The sequence below is a fragment of the Manihot esculenta genome, chromosome 5, assembly GCF_001659605.2.
Source record: "Manihot esculenta cultivar AM560-2 chromosome 5, M.esculenta_v8, whole genome shotgun sequence".
Lineage (NCBI taxonomy): Eukaryota > Viridiplantae > Streptophyta > Magnoliopsida > Malpighiales > Euphorbiaceae > Manihot > Manihot esculenta.
This window is the reverse complement of record NC_035165.2, coordinates 2,994,122-3,015,118: the sequence shown is the minus strand read 5'-3', so window position 1 is coordinate 3,015,118 and position 20,997 is coordinate 2,994,122. Positions and strand designations below refer to the sequence as shown.

At 34.4% G+C, this 20,997-nt stretch overlaps 4 protein-coding genes across 6 annotated transcripts; 1 reads left to right on the top strand and 3 right to left on the bottom strand.

The window, feature by feature from the left end:
- Positions 1 to 1,012: 1,012 nt before the first annotated feature.
- On the bottom strand, positions 1,013 to 5,988 carry LOC110615316 (AT-hook motif nuclear-localized protein 9). Of its 2 annotated transcripts, XM_021757135.2 has the most exons (7): positions 5,421 to 5,978; positions 5,228 to 5,329; positions 4,189 to 4,973; positions 3,400 to 3,467; positions 2,466 to 2,597; positions 1,799 to 1,960; positions 1,013 to 1,511 (listed from the first exon to the last, which is right to left on the bottom strand). In XM_021757135.2, exons 3-7 carry the CDS (start codon positions 4,616 to 4,618, stop codon positions 1,281 to 1,283), a joined length of 1,023 nt encoding a protein of 340 aa, XP_021612827.1. In that variant the 5' UTR covers positions 4,619 to 4,973; positions 5,228 to 5,329; positions 5,421 to 5,978; the 3' UTR covers positions 1,013 to 1,280. The 2 variants fall into 2 exon arrangements, with proteins under 2 accessions (XP_021612827.1, XP_021612828.1); XM_021757136.2 differs by lacking the exon at positions 1,799 to 1,960 and having other exon boundaries at positions 5,228 to 5,988.
- Positions 5,989 to 8,791: 2,803 nt separating this feature from the next.
- On the bottom strand, positions 8,792 to 11,729 carry LOC110614887. Of its 2 annotated transcripts, XM_021756577.2 has the most exons (4): positions 11,505 to 11,729; positions 11,350 to 11,411; positions 10,892 to 11,046; positions 8,792 to 10,105 (listed from the first exon to the last, which is right to left on the bottom strand). In XM_021756577.2, the coding sequence occupies exons 1-3, from the start codon at positions 11,560 to 11,562 to the stop codon at positions 10,921 to 10,923; spliced, it is 246 nt and encodes an 81-aa protein (XP_021612269.1). In that variant the 5' UTR covers positions 11,563 to 11,729; the 3' UTR covers positions 8,792 to 10,105; positions 10,892 to 10,920. The 2 variants fall into 2 exon arrangements, with proteins under 2 accessions (XP_021612269.1, XP_021612268.1); XM_021756576.2 differs by lacking the exon at positions 8,792 to 10,105 and having other exon boundaries at positions 10,634 to 11,046; positions 11,505 to 11,722.
- Positions 11,730 to 12,033: 304 nt separating this feature from the next.
- On the top strand, positions 12,034 to 13,054 carry LOC110616258 (serine/threonine-protein kinase BSK3). The gene is made up of 2 exons (XM_021758624.2): positions 12,034 to 12,479; positions 12,586 to 13,054. The coding sequence occupies exons 1-2, from the start codon at positions 12,392 to 12,394 to the stop codon at positions 12,831 to 12,833; spliced, it is 336 nt and encodes a 111-aa protein (XP_021614316.1). The 5' UTR covers positions 12,034 to 12,391; the 3' UTR covers positions 12,834 to 13,054.
- A 2,703-nt stretch (positions 13,055 to 15,757) lies between these two features.
- Positions 15,758 to 18,023, bottom strand: LOC110616257 (neural Wiskott-Aldrich syndrome protein). The gene is made up of 3 exons (XM_021758622.2): positions 17,624 to 18,023; positions 16,989 to 17,043; positions 15,758 to 16,305 (listed from the first exon to the last, which is right to left on the bottom strand). The coding sequence occupies exons 1-3, from the start codon at positions 17,942 to 17,944 to the stop codon at positions 15,968 to 15,970; spliced, it is 714 nt and encodes a 237-aa protein (XP_021614314.1). The 5' UTR covers positions 17,945 to 18,023; the 3' UTR covers positions 15,758 to 15,967.
- Positions 18,024 to 20,997: the final 2,974 nt, after the last annotated feature.

Below are 20,997 nucleotides of genomic sequence, written 5' to 3'. Positions count from 1 at the left end.
TGTTTAATACGGTGTACATTAGACAAGCAATTGGTAGGCTATGTATATAAGGTACTGAAAATAGCAATTAGGACAAAGTGAGGATCTTTTCAATTAAAATAGTCGTGCCATTTACGTTAATCTTAACATGGTATATGATGTAAAATATCTAATTTGGCCCTTGCAAATAAATATTAGGGAAATGTGTAGGTGGAGGATGAAGACTAAACAGAGATCAAACTCAAATGGGTAGAACATTATGAATCAGGAACTTCAACCATGAACTTGAAACATCATGCGAAAGAAATGGCTTGAGATTAAATAAAGTTAAAAATGAATATAAACTGTTGTCTAAATCACCGTATGCAATTGCCAGCCACAGTTCTGTCTTTATTTTGAAGTTTCAAAGCATTAGGCATGGATCATGTTCCTGCACATTAAACTAATTGCATTCAACCAGTAAGATTATGAGCGAAAACAAATTATATATTTGAAATCAAACGATACCAGACTCGGACATTTATGTTGACACTGTAGTTAGAAGCAGGACATGGCAATTTGGTTAAGACCTGATGGTGCCATAAATTCCCAGGCTGAAGAGGACTGGGGTGAATCACATGGTCTGATGCTTAATGAGCACTCTCAAGGCTTGTCTTGTCCTTGTTTCTTACTCAATAGGTAATTATCTTGTTAGTAAATTTACAGTGGCATGAATTCTGGGATAACAAAAGCAGTAGCAAGTCAAAAATTATGATTAGCTGAACCCTAACAGACACAGATTCTGAACTACAGCAATCTCCGTACCGGCTTTTGCCCAATCAAGCAATAAATTAGGATCTCAACCAGCCAACAAATCAACCTAAGCCATGTAGCCGTGGCAGAAAAATCTTACCTTTCACCGCAAACCTCCTTCCAAAGCTCAATGTCTTGGCTTGAGTAATACAAAATTTGCAGTTTTCAATCTCCCTTTTAGTGACCATTCAGAACAACTAAACACCATAAGTTCTAAGACTGAATATTAAAAGCAATAATAGCTGCGAACTAACGAATTTTGAAATTGTAATTGAACATCCTCTAAAAATTCGATGAGTTAAATACACGACCACTTAAATTCCGAACTAGTTGTCATGAAGCTGCAAAAAGAGTACAATCCATAGTCTGTCAAGGTTAAATGAAGCGAGACATTTATGCCCAGAATCAGCTGACTTCAATTGTCATCACTAGACTTACAGGAGATGAGAAACAAGTGGTGCTGATAACAGCAGAATATATACTGCCCACGAAACAGTCAACTGAAGTTATCATCCGCGCATCAAATCAATGTCGACATGCGTGTTGCGCATATCCACAGGCTGTGAACCAGGCCATAAACCCACTGAGGATGTTGGAGGAAGATTCTGACTAGGTGGAATGCTAGTTGGAGTTATTGGATGCTCAACTGTCTGATGATCCAAATCTCTGGCACCTTCTGGAGCTTCCCCTTTCTTGTTCTTTGTCTTCAAACCACCCCACAAGAAACTTCCCACGATCACCTGAAGCAATGCATTAATCAGAAATTATCATGGAAGACAACTGAAATTATGTCTAATTCTACTGTCTGTGATAGGAAATCAAATAACAACTGGAAGAGTCAAGTCAGATAGAAAAGTTGTAAATTTACACACTAAGGAACATCTTGCCAATTCAAATACTGACATCATCTTAATATTCATCTTACAAGAAAACTAGATTCACTTGCTGGCCTTATGATCAATAGATTTTTACAAGTGTTTCAGAGAGAGGATGATCAGCAGACGGTGATAAAAAAGCAAAAAATTACCTGAACAGGGCTTGCTGCAATGAGCATCCCCCCAACTCCTCCACCAATTACCCGACCATCAGGACTGGCAAGAGAGACGCTCAGTCCACCAGCGCGATTTCGGGCGCCACTATTGTTAGTGACCAAGTAAGAGCCCGACAAACATAAAATCTCAAAGCGTCCCTACAGAAGAAACCAAAATTGTTTGGATTTCAACTGATGAGATATGAAAAGGAGCTAGAGAAGAAACATTAAATAGGCATGGCCGGCCTAGAATCAAGGAGCTAATTTCCAACATCTCAATGAATAGATCAAGAGGATACTTTTATTTTCTTTAATATATATATATATATATGTATGTATGTATATGCGCAAAGCATTTGTACATGGCTGCTTGCCAGCTGTTATTTGTGAAATGGAGGACAGAACCAGTCTCCATAACCAAGGAAAAAAATAGATTGTTTCAGACAGAAGATAAATGTTAATTAGGATAAAACTTTTAGTTACAAGCTTTTAAGGATTTAAGCGTACATGGATTTCACCCTACAGGCATAAGAATCCACATCACATTATTTTACAATATTATTCGTCATCTTGACATTTAAAAAGTTAGACCCAACCATGTTAGAAACATCTGTACTGACAAATAGCCGAAATATAAAAGCAGGGAAAAATCAAATGCCCAAACCTCATATGTTACAGTGCCTCCAGAACTTGATGGCTGACGGAGAGTCACAGTAGAGACAGCACCATTTGCTGACAAAACACATATAGCTCTTGGTCCTTGCTGCGAGAAAGACATTATTTTTGTTGCAATGTCCTGCAGAGAAGTTAAGCATTTTCAATATAAAAGAAAAATATGATAAAAAAGGCAAATACAAAATGATCTGAAGGAAAATAATGAAACATAACTGGGCAAACCAATTACTTTTTTCTTTTGTCTCTTATTTTTATGAACAGTTCACTTGTCTAACTTCTATGAATGGTTACTGCATTTTTCTCTTGAAGTTACTCGAGTTCAACTGGTACTATGCATTCAGAGACAGAGACAGGGAGAGAGAAAAAAAAAAAACAAATGAAAATCCCATTATTTTTTTCCCTTTAAGTATTCATCTCAGATCAATGCCCTTAAAATACAACATAAAGATTTTAAGGAATGCAAAGCAAAGCCCTCATCTACAAGCTTAAACTTATAGACTTAGTAAGTCTTTATTTTGGATAAAAGAAATTTTTCAAAGTGGTCCTAAAGTTCAAATCTTGGATTCTCTCATTTTAAATGTCAGCACATATACTAATGATGGGTCTATAATTTGTTGTTTCCAAAATAATGAACATTTGCATGTGAGAGCATACATGGTAACATCTAATCTTCAGCCTCACTTACAATATGAGCTCTTAACAACAGCATCATTAGAAAATCTCGGCAAATCCAACTTATTATATTCATGACACAGAGTCACAGAATATACTACATCCACTAAGTTCTGCCTGATTATGCCATATCTTGTCCAGCACAATACAAATGATTGGAGGAACAACTTTAGATATAATTTGCAATTTATTTGTATTTAGTTTATATGGTACACTAACTGAGCACAGATTCTAAAGTAAAAGCAACATACTTCTCCTACAGCAATGGTGATGATATGAGGAGTAAAGCCCATTCCAGCTGAACCAGAGAGCCATTCGCCTAGCAAAACAATTAAAAGCACATCATTCAAACACCAAATATTACAAATATACAAAGACAAATTTCTGTGCGTTTAACTTGCCGAAGATAAATCTACCAGCTCATTTCAAACGTCAGAGTTATGCTCTCAAACAAAAAAAAAAGTGAGGATAGTTTTAAATGAACAAATAAAAGCCTTAGGCACAAATAATATAAATTTAAATATAGATGTGTACTTGTGATTATGTATGCATAAAAGTACAATGTATATGCTTTTACCCTGGTTACTTAATAGATTTTTGGAGCAATTAATGGTTCAAGAGTTGACCAAGCCTAATTATAAATGCTTTGATTATGACGAAAGGTCCTGTTCCTAAACAATCACATCCCAGGTAGCATCAACTGCTTATTCTACCTTGAATTATCAGTTCAACCAATCTAATGGATTCTATTTAAGTCAGTCAGTCAGTCTGCCTTGAAGTTGAAAGTGAAGGGTTTCTGCACATCCTGGTATGTTCCAATTGCAATGTCCATATTAACAAGCAAACTGGTCATCTACCATGCAGTAACAAGCCGATCAATGACAATAGAAAAGATGCATCTTATTCAGAAAATTGTACTTAAAAACATGCACAAACGAAAATCTCCCCACCAAGCTATAATTAGTGCAATCTCATTCAGCTACAATGCATCATTTTCTATGAATATATAACATAAAGCAACTTTGTCAAAGAAATCATACCAAGGGAAGCTAATTGTTGCTTCCTCCCAGTTCCTGGTGGTCGTCCTCTGCCCCGCTTCTGTGTTGGGGTTATTGTACCAGGATGTGTAGATAATGGAGGAGATAATGCAAGTGAAACAGTCCCATCGGGTCCATATTTTCGGGGTCTTCCCCTTTTTCTTTTCATAGGCTCACCAGATGGAGGCATCACAGATGGTGCACCCACATTAGCACCATGAGGTTGAAGTGCTGTTGGATTTTCTATAGGTAATGTAGATCCAATTGCATTGGCTCCAACATTAGAATGAAATGATACATTCGAACTAGTTAAAGCATTGATGCCTGATGATACATTTAATCCGGACTGCGTTCCAGACCCAGACCCACCCATTCCTCTCTGCATATAGAAGGAAGCAGGACCAGACATCGCCATAGCATCCCTTCGATCCATGCATTTACTATACTCCTCACAGTTTTGCTTAAGCAAATTTGAACCCAATTTCCAATCAACTACAATATTAAGATTCTCCTACTTGCTCCACACTTCAGTCCAAAGGACAATCCCGCCAAAATGCAATAATTTAATATAATGCAACTAAGTGAACAGTAAAAGTAAAATCCTTTTCCTCTACGGGTGTATCTCAAAATCTCCAACGAATATGAAAAGGCATATAAAACGATTATAAACACTTTCAAATGGATCACATTCTAAATATGAAAAATGTGCTTGAAGAAGCTAAGCAAGGCTCCAAGAGAGGCATTGTTTGAGAGTGGAGCCGCAAAGTCGCATGCGAGGATCCCGAGATCTATATTTACAAAAAAATATAAAGGAAAGAACACTTAGATTCAAAGAAACTTCAAATATACATTAAAAAAAGTGTTAGCAAAACTGATTAGATATATTAGAAGAATGCACAGATAAGCAGATGCAAAAAAATACAGAAAAACTCGGAATCTAAAGGAAGCAAGAAAGCAATAGAAGAAAATAAAAGGGTCTGAAATCTAAAAAGCTAGGAGCTTAAAAGAAAAGACAAAAATGCAAGCTAATTTTACAGCTTACCAAACCAAAATTCAAACAAGGCAGGCTTGAAAATTGCACAATCTCACCAACCCATCACTCATAAACCTTAAACACAAAGCATCTTCCAAGCCAACGCCAATACTTCAAGAACAACACAAATTAAAACCAAAATTTTGAGTGACAGCTAAAATTTCAAACCCCAGTTCTCAAAAAACATTAACCAAGTTCATACTTGAATGAAGTAGCTATCTCTCTCTCTAAACAACAAGCTTGAAGCTAGAAAGCTAAAACTCTGAAGAGTGTTAAAAGTCGAACACTTTTCAAAAGTCCTTCTCATACACTCTGTAGATCAAGAAAAAAAAAGAAACAAATGGGGAGGCTTGAAAAGAGACGTGAAGAGAGAAATAAAGGCAGTACAGGTACAGCTTTGCTGGAATCAAGGGAAAAACGGAGAAGGTACACACAGAGAGAAAGAGAGGAAGTGGCAGAATGCGGTTGAAAGTAATTACTTGCTACTTAAAAAAAAAGGAAATAGAAAAAATAATCTCTTTTGACACAAGTCCTTATCGGATGCATATTTCTAAGGCAGACCTTTCTCTTTCTTTTTTATCTATTTTAATTCTCTCTGTAGAACACTAAAGCTGCTTATCTCAGTCTATCTATCTCCATGGTGTTTCACATAAAAAATAAATAAAATAAAGAAAGCCTGAAAGCTTTATCTCTCTCTTTCTCTCTCTAGCAAATCATCATCACTCACGGCACACAGAGTGAGAGAGCAGAGAGGTTTAGAAACAAACAAAAGCTTGAACAGAAAAAAGAGCTTCTTCTTTGGATAATACTGAATTTCTCTTTTTTTTTTCTTCTTTTCTTTTTCATATTCAATGAAATACGGCCGGTCTTTTCTATATCAGCTCGCTTATACCACAACCCTTGCAGCCTCGACTATGGCGCGTGAAACTCGCTCCTTCCTTTCTCTAGATTCTCACGCAAATAATTGAGCCCAATGGAGATTATTTATTTGAAAAAAAAACATTTTATTCTTGAAATATACAATTACACCCCTGAATTTTGTAAAAAATTATTAATTTATCACTATTATAAAATTAAAAAATTAAAATTTGCAGATAAAGATATTTTGACAGACCAAAATATTTCAAATATATTGAGACATAATGATATAAGGCCTCCAATTTTAAGGAAACAAAAGTGAGGGATGAAATAGTTTAATTTTTAAAACTTAAGGATGAAAGTGTTATTAGTGTTATGCCATAAGGAACAAAATGTAAATCTCCCCAAGAAAAACTTGAATTACAAATTCTGATGCAAGATCCAAAATGGTCGATGTAGCACGCGCCAAGGAAGCAAGTAGGAAGAAGAGGAGGGAGAGGGGCCCAGAGGCAAGGGACGGTAAGCTTTGTTTGCATGTGACTTTTCTCTGTTACCACTAAACTCTGCCCATGCCCATCCCACCTAAAATATCTATAACTTCACCTGCTAATCTCACCCACCCGTCCCCTCTTCTACTGTCACCCACGTCAATTAATTTATATTTGACCTAATTATTCAATTATTATTTTTTAAAAAATATACTTTAATTTTAACGTAATAATAAAAGTATTCTGAAAGCCAAGAGGATAAGTGCACGTGGAAACCGGAAATTAACTCTCTTTTTTTTTCGATAAGACGTTAGTTTTTATTTTCGTGAAAATGAGAAAAAAAATTATAAACTTCAGTAATTGAAATAGTTTTTTAAACTTAAAATTTCATGACTTTGAAAAATTAAAGTATTATGATAATAATATGGTTTACTTTTTATTATTTTAAATAAATATTTTTAAATAATTATTTAATTTTAGTTATTGAAAAGTCGTAGATAATTTGATTATAGAAGAATCAACGTTTTTCATTTAAGAAATAGTTGAAAAACATAAATTTTATTATAAAATAAAATATTGTATGACAACTTAAAGATATTCTTCAGATTTTAATTTAACTTTTTAAAGCCATAAAGTAATAATCCATTATTTAAAATAAAAAATTTTACATAAATTAAATTTAATTCTTTTTTTTTATCAATTTTATTATTTAAAAGGGTGTATAATAGACCATCATTATCATAGCAAGGAAGAATAATTTATTTCTCGATTTTATTTAAAATATTTCAAAATTTAAATTTAAATTAACATTTCATCTTTCTGACAGAATTTTAAATGGAGCTCTCGTACACCACACCACATTGTACATTGATTAATGAAAAATAAAGTATCTCTTTTATTTTTGTATTATAAGAGAGTCAACGTTGACTTTGTAAGAACAGGAATAAATTATTATTATAATATGGAAGGTTCTAGGTTTTCTTTTTCGAGAAAAAAAGAGTTGATTTTATAAAATAATACTGTTAAGGTTTATTATTTTAATAGATTTTAGATAATTTTTTTTTATTTTTAAAGTTGCTTTGGGCAGACATTCTCTAAAAAAATTGGAGGTACCTTTGTTGTAATATTTTATTATTGTCTATGCATCTTATGACACTTGACAACAAAGCCGATGCAATCTTGGTCTGCCTTTTTATTATTTTAAATAAATATTATTTTCCAAGAGGGTCTTTTTCAATTTCTATTCCCAAATCTCAATTCTCTACTATTCAACATAGAAATAACAGTTTTAATAAGAGTTTTTTTTTTTTCTTTTTTTTATAAACATTAACGAAAAGAATAAATCTCTAATAAAAGACCTTTACTATTCTAAGATGCAATACATGGAATCAATAACCCCTAAATCATGCTTCTTCTTCTTTTTTTAAAAAAAAAAAAATGTTTTTTTATTTTTATTAAATCATGAAGCACATTTTTTCTGCTGTGATGGCGACCTTGCAGGAGTTATGACTACCCAATTGGTTCAACTTTGAACTAAATCACAAGTGGTTTTCTGGTGCTCATCACTGCTCTATAGTGACAAGTGTCTTTAAATGGAATCAGATTCTTTTCTATATTATTATTATTATTTAAAAGGAGATATACATTTAAATCAATATAAATTTAAAGAAGACAAAGGCTGGGTAATTTCTTATTAGATTTTGCCCAAAAAAAAATATGTTATAAAATTATATAATATAAATTTATTTTCTTTAAAAATTAAAATTTTATTTTAAATAAAAAAATTAAATTAAATTCTTATTAATTTTTTTATAGAAAAATTAAGTTTCATTATTAGTGACAGAACCTTTCCTACTCATTTGACATTGAATGATCTATCTCAATTAGCTACAAAACTTTTGTAATTAAAGAGGTATGACCACTTTGTTTTATGAGTAAAGCAAAATCTTGTTGGGCTAATTATCATTCATTAAGGCCTTAAACAAGTTATGTCTGATGATGGGATAAATGAACCTCTGATGTAAAAATCAATGCTAAATTTACACTCTACTTTGTAACAGTAAAAATAAAAAATAAAAAATAAAAATGAAATACAATGCATTTAGAAACTGATTTCTCAAAACCCATGAGAGCAATAGTGGCAAAATTTGACCAGGCCTGCAAACAATAATCATCCATGGAACCCACTCTGGAATTTCACTCACTCATCAACTATGGACGATTTAAATCTCAACACATGACTAAGAGTCGGACCCAAATTAAATGCATTCAACATTCAAGGTTTACCAATAAGCCACCACGCTCTATGGTGATTGACAAATCTACTGAAAATCAAACCATGTGGAAAAAACAGTTAAGGTTTTGATTGGGTTCAGAAAAGCTTCAGAAAGAATGGTTTCATTTTGACATCAACACTAAGAAAGTGGGAAAGGAATAATAAAAATACAAGAAAAAGACACAAAATTTGAAGACCTAAGATGATGTTGGTTGGTGGAACAACCCTCAACCTATATTTGTTGAGGTGTAACTGTGTTTTTTAAGAATCAAAACAAGTTTTATTTTGACTAAGAAACTCTAACTTGTTTCTTTGTTTGAAACTCTATCCATGTCTTTCAATTTTTCCTAAAATAAGCTGTGAAGTCACCCTTCAAAATATCATCAATCACTAGATATTTAATTTGAGGTGGGTAATCTCTCATTTATAAAGGAAAATAAGCATATCTAATAATTTCTTGTAAATTATTTTTTAAGAAAAAAATATTTTTGAATAAAGAAAATCATGTCTTTTTCCATCTACTAGTAAGGTAAATAAATGGATTGGGTTACTAGGATATGAGATCCGGATACAGAATGGTCCCCAGTAAGATACTATGCCAATTGCATATAGGATCATAAATATGCACCACATCCATATAAGCTTGACATCAAGTGGATGAAAGTGACAAACTCCGAAAAAGATGGCAACCTTCTTCGGCCTCAGCCTGTATAATCCTCATGGCCTAGCCCGACCCATTTGTGCTGTTCTTCTATGCTAAGCAAAACAAACAAATGAGCCTTCCTGCTGAGAAATTTATCGTGTCAATATTTGCAGAGGTGATTTTTCTATCTCAGTCCTAATAAATTGTTTATAAGGAACAGTTTGATTAAGCAGGTTAATCTGAATAAGACCAACGGACAGTGTTCATTCTGGGAATGAAGTATGAACTCTTTCAGCATAATCTGATCATGCATGGTTCTTCAACTCCTCATCTCACAACACCTCTCAACAAAAGAATCTTCTCATTTAACCAAAGTCAATACAGCACGAATGAAATTGTGATCCTCACAACTTGTTAAAGGAAACATATTTTAATTTCTCCTAGCACATTAATCAAGTAGTTTAGCAATACCAATCTCATTAGGACTCGGACTATTTCTTGTTAATTGCAAGAGGACTCTCAGCAAAGTTCTTGTTAGCTTTCATGGTCTGGTCTTGCACATGATTTTCTAAAACACACGGTACATGTTACTTATCTGATGCAGGAATTTGCCATGGACTCTCCTGAAGAAAAGGAAGGATTAAGTATCTTTCAAAGTTTTGCAGATAACATACATGTAATGTCAATCATCACAACAATGCACTAATCCTTCTTCCAAACATATAGCTTGCGCAAATACATGCACCTGCAACAGCCTCCCAGAATTCAAGATCGCCCATAAAGCTGTGTATAAATACTGCTAAGCAATATATTTGATAAAATGTAATTTCTGCATAAAAACACTACTTTGCAAAACATATTTCACAATATTGACTTTGCTACATGAGAGATATACTTTTCCTACAAAGTGAATGAAAGATCAAAGGCGTTCAAAGCTTGAGGAAGTATTCAAAAACTTCTCCTGATATGTTGCAAGCATGCAATAAAAACAAAGTTGAACAGAATCTAGTAAACCAACCCAAGTTTTAATTGAGCAGTTTACTTTTATTGGCTGAAAGTATATCTTCTCCTCACAGAATTTATGGGCCAAAGGAAGCAAAATCATAGTCATTTACTCATTTTCGTCCTACATTCCATTGATGCTTTGCACATGCATCCAATAAAAAAAATTTATTTCACACCTAAATGGTCTAGTGCCGATAGTCACTTCCATGAAGACATAAAAAGTCTCAAAGTTAGAATTTTCCAGCAACCGCAAAAGTTTATCTTCATAAGCAAATTGATCAAGGACAACCATTTGAATAGTGAATAGCATAGGAAGTGCTAGACAAAAACTTCCTGTCTAAGTTACAACTTACAAAAAGCTGTGAATTCAGCAGCAATGAATTGACCAGCATATCAACACAAACCTATGACATCAAAATTTGAACTTCATTTGTCATTTGTCGACTTCCATAGCCTGGGCAGCTTTTGCTTTTGTCAATGCAGTCAATTTGGTCTTCAACTTTTTCTTCTTTAGCGAAAATCCACTTGAACCCTTCTTTGTATTGTTCTTACTGTCAACCTTAAAACAAAAATACGCCTGGAAATTAGAATGATAATTATAATTTCATGCGATTTCAAGCAACCAAATTTCCCTTTTGAAACTAATCACCATTACTCAATTTTCATTATTGGAACTCATAAGCCAAAACAATGAATCAACATCTTCAATCCTAAAATTTCCACTAACATGCTTAATTAACGTGAATTCCTGGAAGATAAAAGCAGAGTCCAAAAAAGCTTCAATATTTTTCTTTCCTCAGCATCTCAGCGGACCCAAAAAAAAAAAAAAAAAAAAAAAAAAATCAAAACAGAAGACACTCACTTTCATCTTATTCTTCTTTGCTAGTAGCTTCTTCTCTTTCTTTTCTTTCAGTTCCTTCTCCTCTACAATTAACCAGAAAAACAAAAACGGTAACTACAAATTCAAAGAGCTATGTAAAATATAAACACAGAGGAGATATTAGAAGATGCAATTACTTTGAAGCTCGAATTCATGCTGTCTCTTTCTGCGGGCTAAATTATTCTTCTTCGACATTTCGATCGCGCTAATATCAATAAGAGGGTTCGGCTACGTAAATGTTTTGGGAACGTTTAAACCCTAACCCTAGAGAAAGGAAACATTTTTTTACTATTCAGTCCCTGTATTTTTTATTTCTATACGATTTACCCTAAAGTTTGCATATTTTTGTTTCGGGTCACCAATTCTTTTCACAACCCAGACTGCCTGTTGAAAACTTCAAAAAAATATGGAGCAAAAGAACGACAAAACGGCGTCGCTTAATTAATAAGCTTAAAAGGCGAAAAATTAAACAATAAGCATGATTAAAGGTGACTAATCAAAATGATTACGGCGGGAGCATGAGAATTAAGAAAACTGAAAGCTTTTGGCCGTTGGCCCCTCTGTTTCTATTCTCTGAACAAAGACCACTTCCAATCAATCATCCATGTCAATCCAAACTCACCCAGCGTTGCAAGATTGAATAAAATAAAATAAATAAACATTTAATTACTATATACTTTTTACAATAATCATGTCCATCACTAGTCTGCATGAAAAAGAAACAAACAAGATTGTTTAAATAATTCATATGTTCTATGGCTTTGAATTAAAATTTTCTCGGCATGTCCATGTGGGTTTTAACAATTTAATTTATTCAACTAATCAATGTTTAGAAACCTGTAGATTCACTGTGTCTGATACATTTATAAAGCATTATGTGCAAATTGTTATCCATATTCTGTTCTGTTTATTTTCTGATCTCTGTTTCAAGAATCAGTTTTTTTTTTCTTGATTTCGCCAACCCCTGAGATTACTCAATTTGATCAACTGGGTTTGTATAGATTGGAGGGATAAAATCGGGGAGATGGGAAGCAAGTGCTGTAAGCTCACTTCGTGTTGCTGGGATTCACAGTTCAAGGCAGCAGCAGTTGTGGAAGTTCCTGATGCCGTTGGTGGGTTGGTTCTTGATTACAAGTAGATTATGAAAAACAGAGTGCTGTGGAGATTGAAGGGTTAATAGTGTTGATTTCTTGTTTTTGTGTTTGTGATTGGCTGCAGGGAATGAAAACAAGAGGAAGGTTGATTACTTGCCAGCGTTCGGCGACTTCGCGTTCGAGCAGCTCAAGCATGCAACGTCAGGTTCCCCAGTACAAACCATAGTGTCTGAGCATGGAGAGAAAGCTCCAGATGTTGTTTATAAAGGGAAGCCGGAGAACCGGCGGAGGATCGCTGTTAAGCGCATTAATAGAATGGCTTGGCCTGATGCTCGACAATTTTTGGTAGCCAACTTCTTTTATCACTATTAATTTCGCCAGATAAATTCTGTGGTCTCGGTACTCTCTCTGCTTTCACCAGCGAACATGAACAAACTGGCCATGAAATTCGTCTGGACCATTTGCACTTCTATTACAAACTCTTCTTTTGAGGTTCTTGTTTGTTAAGAATTGAGGAGTTTACAATCGTTTGTATGTATGATGATGCCCCAGTTTGGCAGTTTGCCAATAAAATCCAACTGCCTTTCTGTTTTTATAATTTATTTTCCATTTTTGCTTCATTAAATTACTGGAAGAAGATTTCAAGTACATGGAATTGTTGTTTGTTTTGGTCCCACAAGGGCAAATGTTCTTGTTTTCAGTTCATCTCATTGATGGAGAAGGATTTTCATTTCTTCTGTTAATGAATTGTTAGAGATACGCCAAATTTAAGTTCAATTACTACAATAAGCGCTTTTTCTTTATGTACAACTATAGGAAGAAGCAAGATCAGTTGGTCAGCTCAGCAACCAAAGATTGGCAAATTTGCTTGGCTGTTGATTTGAAGATGATGAGAGGCTGCTCGTGGCAGAATACTTGCCCAACAAGACACTTGCAAACAACTTTTTCATTGTAAGGCTTCTGTATCTATGATCGGCTAAAACTTATTAAACTAGCCATGAACGCAGGGCAATGAGATTTAAGGGTTGCCCCTACTACATCTCGGTTGTAGAACAGCTAGAATATCGCAATAGCAAAGGACTTGCTCTTTATCATGACCTTAATGCTTATAGAATTTCATGCGATAAAGTACCAGTTCTTCCTGCTAAATTTTTTGAAAATATTCATCTGACTAGATTCTATATGCGTTACCATTTCTTTTATATTAGAACTCTGAAGGATGGTAATCCAAGACTATCAAGCTTTGGTCTGATGACAAACAGCAGGGATGGACAAAGTTAATAGTACTGATCTAGAATTTACTTCTTCTGAGTACTTGAGAAATGGTATACATGTGCTTCCTATTAAAAAAAAATTAAAATAAAATTTTCACATCAAAATTTAGGGTTGTGATTTACTAAAGAGCTTTGAGACCTGGGGAATAACTTGATTTCACACTTTTCTCTGTAGCTTTGGCACTCTTATGGTTGACTTCGATGCCTTGAAGGGCATTCCGCATCTCTATTCGGTGATGCACTGAGGGTTGCTCGAGAAAGAACCTGACAGCCATAAACGAAACCTGAGACAATATCAGCTAACAAATGAGAATATCCAAAAGTTTTTCTTTAAATAGTATATTTTTCAATCATATGCTTAGCCATATTTTTATGTTTTGAAATATTTTTTTTTTCTCCTGTGTTGCACAGCAGCTCTTATTCCAAATGGGCACTGACGAAATGCAGGAAACATTTAATTTCAAGACAAAGGGTGATTCTGCTTTCAAGCAGAAGGACTTCAAATGCACAACTGAATGTTATGCACAGGTTTCCATTGAAACAATCCCACAACATTATGACATGCTTTTCTTGCTAGCGCTTAACAAGTCAACATTCCCTTCCATTTGTTATATAACATTTATCTAAGACAAAAAAAAATCTCTATGCTGTCAAAAGATTGAAATTCGAAAAGCTGCTTCAAAATGGGGAAACATCAGAGACATGGAAATTGCAGGGTATAAGGGCGAGATATGATATAACAACCGAACTCCAAAGCAAAGAACAAGAAATAGAAATATATGTGTGAGAACGAGAGAGATTACAAAAATTTGTGCAAGAAATATATAGATCAAGACCCTCTTAATTTCTTCACCTGCTATGTGTCTGCCAAAAAGTTATTGTCTGCCTGTGATGTTGGCGTACAGCATTTGTGTTACAGCAAAAGCACAAATTTAAGAAGTTTACCCATGGACAGGACACTAGCGAAAAATTCTACTATGATAAAAAGAACAAGTTGTAATAGCTCTGAACTCTGAAGCTCTAATTACCTTAGGTTTTCCCACATCTCACGCTCTTTGCAGTAGGCAAAATTCGTGATCATTCTGCTACCACCACATATACATCTTATACATTATGTAATTCAGGTAATTTAATGGCATTCCAGATCGTATTATAATTCATGGCAGTAAAATTATATAAAAAGACAAGCTACATCATAACAACAGGCTTACACAAAACAAAAAGTGACAAGAAACAAACATCCCTGGAATCTTGCTGAAACATAAATAATAATAGATGTGACAATTTCAGGAACAAGATCCAATTAGTGGTTGCATATCTAATTTGATATAGACCGAGCTAATTATAACTGAGAGAGAGAGAGAGAGTCAGGGATGCAATCTTAAGGAAGAAGAAAAAACAATGAAATTGGACAAAAATAAAAATTGGATACAAAACATGAATGATTAAATGACTAATAGAACTGAAAAGCAAAGTTATATCACAATGCAATGTGGAGTTTCATTACTGTTAAACAAGAGAACCTAACTCCATATGCCACAAACTGATACAATCTTAATTCTCGTTTTTTCCCCTGCTTCCAAACATCAAATTGTCTATGTCAACAGCCATGACATTGATGATTCCTTGAATAATAAAAGAGGCATCTAGTAACAGACAATTAACTTTAATTAACTAATTATAACATACAACTAATAATGGAGAATTGAAGGGGAAATAAATGGATAGAAGTTCAAGAAAAAGAATGTTAAAGAGTAGTTGATGGTAGATGATGTAGTGTTGTGAAGAGAAAAAACCTAAGGCCTGTTGATCTTGCATGTTAAGATGCTACATGGTAAAGAAAATTAGCTCTCACTTTATCAGGAAAAGAGAACCACTAGACAACAACAGGGTGGCATTTTCATTCATATTCAGCTTTATAACATTTACAGTGTATAAGTAAATATTTTTATTTCCCGCTGATGCAATTAGGACCTTTGCAAGAACTTAGATTAAAAAAAAAGTATCAAACCAACAAAGGAATTAATCAGCAAATTTCTTCTGAAGTCTTGCATTTTCCACAAGCATTCCAACAAAGAATTACACAACTACACCTGCTAAAAGCTAAAAACCCCAGTATATGAACATAATTGGTGAGGTTCGAAGCATTCTATGGTTATTTTCTTTCATCAAACAACATGAGAAAGAGAGAGAGAGAGAGAGAGAGAGAGAGAGAGAGAGAGCACTGATTCCCTACAAAGCCACTTGAGCAGCCCGAAACGATTCCTTTGTTCTCCCACAGTAGACTGGTTTATTGCCTGAAAAGGTTATAAAATTCCAGCCAAAAGCAGATCCACCGATATAAACTGATTGCTCCTCAAGATCTACAGCCTCCTTACTTTCAGATGGTTTTGCAAGAACTCGGTTTGATTGAGGTTGACCTGCTGGCTTGACTTCTTGAAGATGCCCCAGGGATTTCTGCCCAACCCCATTTTCACTTGGCAAGGGCTGCTCTGCAGGTTCATTCTTAGCCTTCGTGGTGACAGCTTCAGCAGTCATTTGTTTATATAGTTCCATTAGCAGCTTCAACCCTGCAAACCACAAGTTACATGGTCAAAAGCAAAACCCACAACCAATACACAGTCTGCAATTACAAACTATTCATTTAGAATAATAAAATAAAAAGTGATCCTGATGATAGCTTTAGTGATATGTTTATGACACCAAAAATGAATTCATGTCCAAATAATATAAAAAAAAAATTCCTAATTATGTTTGTCAACAACTTTTGCTAAAATCACTTCCGGTAGAAGCTGCACGGAAGTTTTTACTATTTCCTAGAGGTACACATCTGAATTTGATTACAGGCTTTCACGAACAGGTCGTTGCTTGATTTCAGTACCCAGTTATACTAATGACCAAACAGAAAATCAAGCAAATTAGATCCTGGTTCAGAATCTGTGAATACCACTTTTTTAGATCTCAAATGATAACTATCCTCAGACAGAGAGTTTCAGATAATTTCCATTGCAGTAAGTTGGAGAAAAGGAAAGATTGCAACATAATCATAATGAAGGAAAGATTGCAGTAAGTTATAGACAATCAATTTGAACTCACATATGGCAGTCAGCTAAGATTCCAGTTCAACAAGGGCCAAAAATTGGATTTGATAAAGCATGTCAAGCCAGAAATAAAAATTTCAACATGACACCTATAGGCATATAGTTATTCAACTATATTGTTATGCAACAGAACTGCACATCGGTAAGCTTACTCTCTCGAAGTTCATCAGCTCCCTTGCAACTCCGGAAGTCCACTGTTTGAAGCACCTTCAACAACACAGAAGCAGTTTAGCCCCTTTAGTCTTGATATAAGCACAAACACATGATGCATGATAAAAGGTTGATGCACCAAAAAATTACAGGGGGGCACTCTTACTAAGAGTCAAATAAGTTCTCAAACTGTGAAACAGACTATTGTCTGTACTCTACCGTACCATTTTACACTCTCCATCCCAGATGCTGACTCCGAGACAAGGTTTTCAGATCTGAACATGCAAGACAATTAGGTACCCTGAGGTCATGGGCATACTCAACTAATAACTGCTCAAAATGGGGCTTGAGAATTAGCAATTGGTAACCAGTTCACTACAAGATCGTAAATTTATAAGCCGAGAAAGGGCTCGACAGCTCCGAAACATTTCAAAATCATTACAAACAAAATAAATTCTGAAATGGAAAATAAGACCATACCTATGAACCAAATTAGAATACAAATGAAACAACAAATTCCGATGAATTATACCTTAAATTCTAAAATGAATTCAAGCAAAGTAAAAAAAAGTTAAAAAGAATGATTCAATCACAAATACTGAAATAGTCAAAAATTGAATTGGAGTGTTGAGTGTACCTCGAGTAGATGGGGACGAATATCTTTGAGAACAGCACGCATCTTGAAGTAGCTGCAATCTTGGATTTGGACATCACCTTCAAGCGGTCTCTTCTTGCCTTTGGGAGGGAGAGAAGCAGCAGCTGGAGGGGGTGGTGGTGGTGGTGATGGTGAAGGTGATGCCGTAGCTACTGTTGCCGATGGTGGTGGTGCAGCGTCTGCTGTCTGCAGTGGTGGCTGTGAAGGGGGAGCTGCGACTGTGGCTGGTGGGTTTGGGTTTGGATTTGGTTCAGGGTTCGGGTCTTGGGTTGGTGGGTCCTGGACTGGTGTTGTTTCTTCCATGACTCTGCTGCGTCTCAGTAGGGAAATAGAGAGGATATAGTGAATGTAATAAAGAATTAACAATTTCGGGACTGGCTAGTGGAAGCTGGAAAGTGGTTGGTGTAGAGTAAAGGAGTTGTTTGGTTGCGGGTATTAGTCTAAACTGGGGACTGTGGGATTGCGCTCGACTTTAAATAAACCCCAGTTTATGTAACTATTTACATAACGGGCATTGTCAATTTGTCATGCTAGTTTCTACTTCTATGTTTCCATTCCCAGCCCTCTGCTCTCAGCTCTCAGCTCTCAGCTCTCCCTCTGTGAAAGGAAAGAAAATGGGAGATGAATAAAACAAACAAGATAATCAACAGAAAGACGATGGCCCCTCTGCCTTTGCTTCTTATTTCCTCTTCACTGCCAACTCTGGCCCCGAACCCAATGCTTTCCACACAGTATGTTCCCTTTCTTTTCTTTATAGTTTCCTTTTCTTCATTTCTTTCCTTAATCATATGATGTGATTGTAATATGTTGAAAGTGGCTCATGATCTGATTACGTATTTATTTTTAAGTTAACGTGGAGTCCTAGATTTTTGCTTATATTGTTGAACAGTTAGTTGTTGTAGTTGTTGTTAATTTTTTAGCTACGTTAGCAATTTTTTAGCCATTTAATCTATAATTTCAGTTCTGCAATAATAGTGTATATTTGAATCTCAAATTCAATAAAATGAAAGACCTTTCAGATTAGCTCTTTTTATTTTTCTACAAAATCCAGTCTGTTAACAGCATCAGTGATATCAGAGCTCTTTTTTCTTAATGATTTGAGACTATTTTTGATCTGAGTGTTTACCTAAAACAATCACCAAATCTGTTTCTGCCAATGGAAGGTGAGCGTTCCCTCCCAGTCATGACTCCACGAGTGTTTGATGGAGAAAACTGCTAGGTGTGGATAGTAAGAATGGAAGCGTTTTTGGATGAGAGTGACTTGTGGGAAGCTGTTGAGGAAGATTATGAAGTGCCTCCTCTACCAGGAAATCCAACCTTGGCTCAGATCAAAACTCACAAGGAGAAGAAGACAAGAAAAACCAAAGCTAAGGCCTGTCTCTTTGCTTCAGTTTTTCCAACTATTTTCAGTAGAATCATGATATGTAGCTCAGTTAAGGACATTTGGGATCTTCTCAAGAAAGAGTATCAAAGAGATGAAAGAATCAAAGGGATGAAGGTGTTGAATTTAATCAGAGAATTTGAGATGCAGCATATTAAAGAATCAGAAACTATAAAGGATTACTCAGATTGGCTGATTAGTATTGCAAATAAGGTAAGAATTCTTGGAACTGAGCTCACTGACACTAGAATAGTTCAAAAAATTATTGTGTCCTTACCTGAATGATTTGAGGCAACCATTGCTTCCTTGGAAAATTCTAAAGATTTGTCAAAGGTTAGTTTGGCAGAATTATTGAGTTCACTTCAAGCACATGAACAAAGAAGATTGATGAGACAAGAGGGATCTATTGAAAGTGCTTTGCAAACAAAGTTGCAGCTGAATTCTGGAGGTAGCAGCAACAAAGGGGGAAAATATACTCCTTGTCAATATTGTGGCAGAAAGAATCATCCTTACTGCAAGTGTCGAAGAAAGCCTGATATGAGATATAGAAAGTGTCAGAAACTTGGACATGCAGAGAGCATGATCGGTCTGGGACAATTATTATAATATTTATTCGTTGGTATTAGCAGATGGATATCATATTGGTTTATATGAAATGTTTTGGAAACTCTCTTTCGGATTGGACTTATAGTTTATGTAGAGAGCGTTTTTGAGATGCAATTATGGGATTTACGTTTTCTATTTTTATGTGCATGCATTGAGTATTGTCGATCATATCTGCTTTTATACTTGGATTCACGCGTTGATTAGTGATTATGAACTCGGAGACAATTCATGTTCATGGGCCGTTCTCATTGATAGAGGTAGTGATATTCTTTGTCTTCTCATTACAAACTCGTGTGGTGTTCCTGACCTTATGGATGGTTCCATGTAGAGGTATCGCAACATAGAATTGTGATGATAACAAAGACTCTTAATTTGAAAGAAGACTATGCGGAAACGACTTGAACTTCAGTTATGAGGCAAGATACACAAGGAATTGAAGGGCAAAATGCAGTCAACTGCCAAAATTCAACAGATTACTTGGCCAATTTGAGTTGAAAAAATAAGCATATGTGATGTTGGCTTGGTTTTCTTTCACCAGTCTAAGATTGACAGGTCCTTGCAATGGTCTTGTGTGGATCAAAAAAAGAGCATTGAGACAGTCAAATGGAGAAGCTGAGCTCCATAGTGCAAAACAAAAGATTTACAAGTTTGGTAATCTCCAACGTGAATAGTCAAATTCGTAATATGGAAGTGTAGTAAGTTAGTAGGTGAAGAAGTAAGTAGGGAATAGAGCACGTGGAGGGGAGTAGTATCCAAAGATTCACAAGTTTAGATATTGATGCATGACTTAAAAACAAATGAAAGGTTGGAAATAGAAAATTTGTTCATATTTTATTTTATAAATGAAAAATGTGGTTGGATAATATTTTAAAATATTTTAATATTTTTATCATTGAAATTTACATTTTTTTAAAAAGGATTTTAGTAAATAAAAAGGTTCTATTTATTTATAAAAAATAATATTTTTATATTTTTCTGATGTTTAGGTAAGTGTATTTTCTTGATATAAAAATTAAACTATTTTTTTAGGAAAATAGAGAATGTCACTCACACTATAAAACTTTTTAAACATAAAATTTATTAATATATTTTATTTTTCTAACATTTCAATTGATGAATTAAAAAGGATTTTTTTAAGAAAATTTTTTAATATAAAATTATTTTTCGCATATGTTAAAATTAATTTTATTTTTAAAATAATAATTTCTTTATAATTTTCTAAATATATTTTTATTTAATTAATATTAAAAACAAATTTATTAATTTTTTAAAAAAAATTTTTAGTTTTAAAAATTATTATAATATATTATTATTTATTTTTTTATAAAAAAAACAACACTCAAAGATAGTAGGATGTATATTTATAAGG

Bases quoted from the DNA above. Each gene is read 5' to 3' on its own strand.
- LOC110614887 (XM_021756577.2), bottom strand. From the start codon at position 11,562: ATGTCGAAGAAGAATAATTTAGCCCGCAGAAAGAGACAGCATGAATTC. The intron at 11,412-11,504 runs GTAATTGCATCT...GGTTAATTGTAG, and splicing joins GCATGAATTCGAGCTTCAAA to AGGAGAAGGAACTGAAAGAA. The intron at 11,047-11,349 runs GTGAGTGTCTTC...TTTTGTTTTAAG, and splicing joins CAAAGAAGAATAAGATGAAA to GTTGACAGTAAGAACAATAC.
- LOC110616257 (XM_021758622.2), bottom strand. From the start codon at position 17,944: ATGGAAGAAACAACACCAGTCCAGGACCCACCAACCCAAGACCCGAAC. The intron at 17,044-17,623 runs GTACACTCAACA...GTGTTGTTGAAG, and splicing joins TTCGTCCCCATCTACTCGAG to GTGCTTCAAACAGTGGACTT. The intron at 16,306-16,988 runs GTAAGCTTACCG...TGTGGTTTGCAG, and splicing joins AGCTGATGAACTTCGAGAGA to GGTTGAAGCTGCTAATGGAA.
- LOC110616258 (XM_021758624.2), top strand. From the start codon at position 12,392: ATGGGAAGCAAGTGCTGTAAGCTCACTTCGTGTTGCTGGGATTCACAG. The intron at 12,480-12,585 runs GTGGGTTGGTTC...GATTGGCTGCAG, and splicing joins GGAAGTTCCTGATGCCGTTG to GGAATGAAAACAAGAGGAAG.
- LOC110615316 (XM_021757135.2), bottom strand. From the start codon at position 4,618: ATGGATCGAAGGGATGCTATGGCGATGTCTGGTCCTGCTTCCTTCTAT. The intron at 2,598-3,399 runs GTATGTTGCTTT...ACTTCTCTGCAG, and splicing joins TCACCATTGCTGTAGGAGAA to GACATTGCAACAAAAATAAT. The intron at 1,512-1,798 runs GTAATTTTTTGC...GCATTGCTTCAG, and splicing joins TTGCAGCAAGCCCTGTTCAG to GTGATCGTGGGAAGTTTCTT.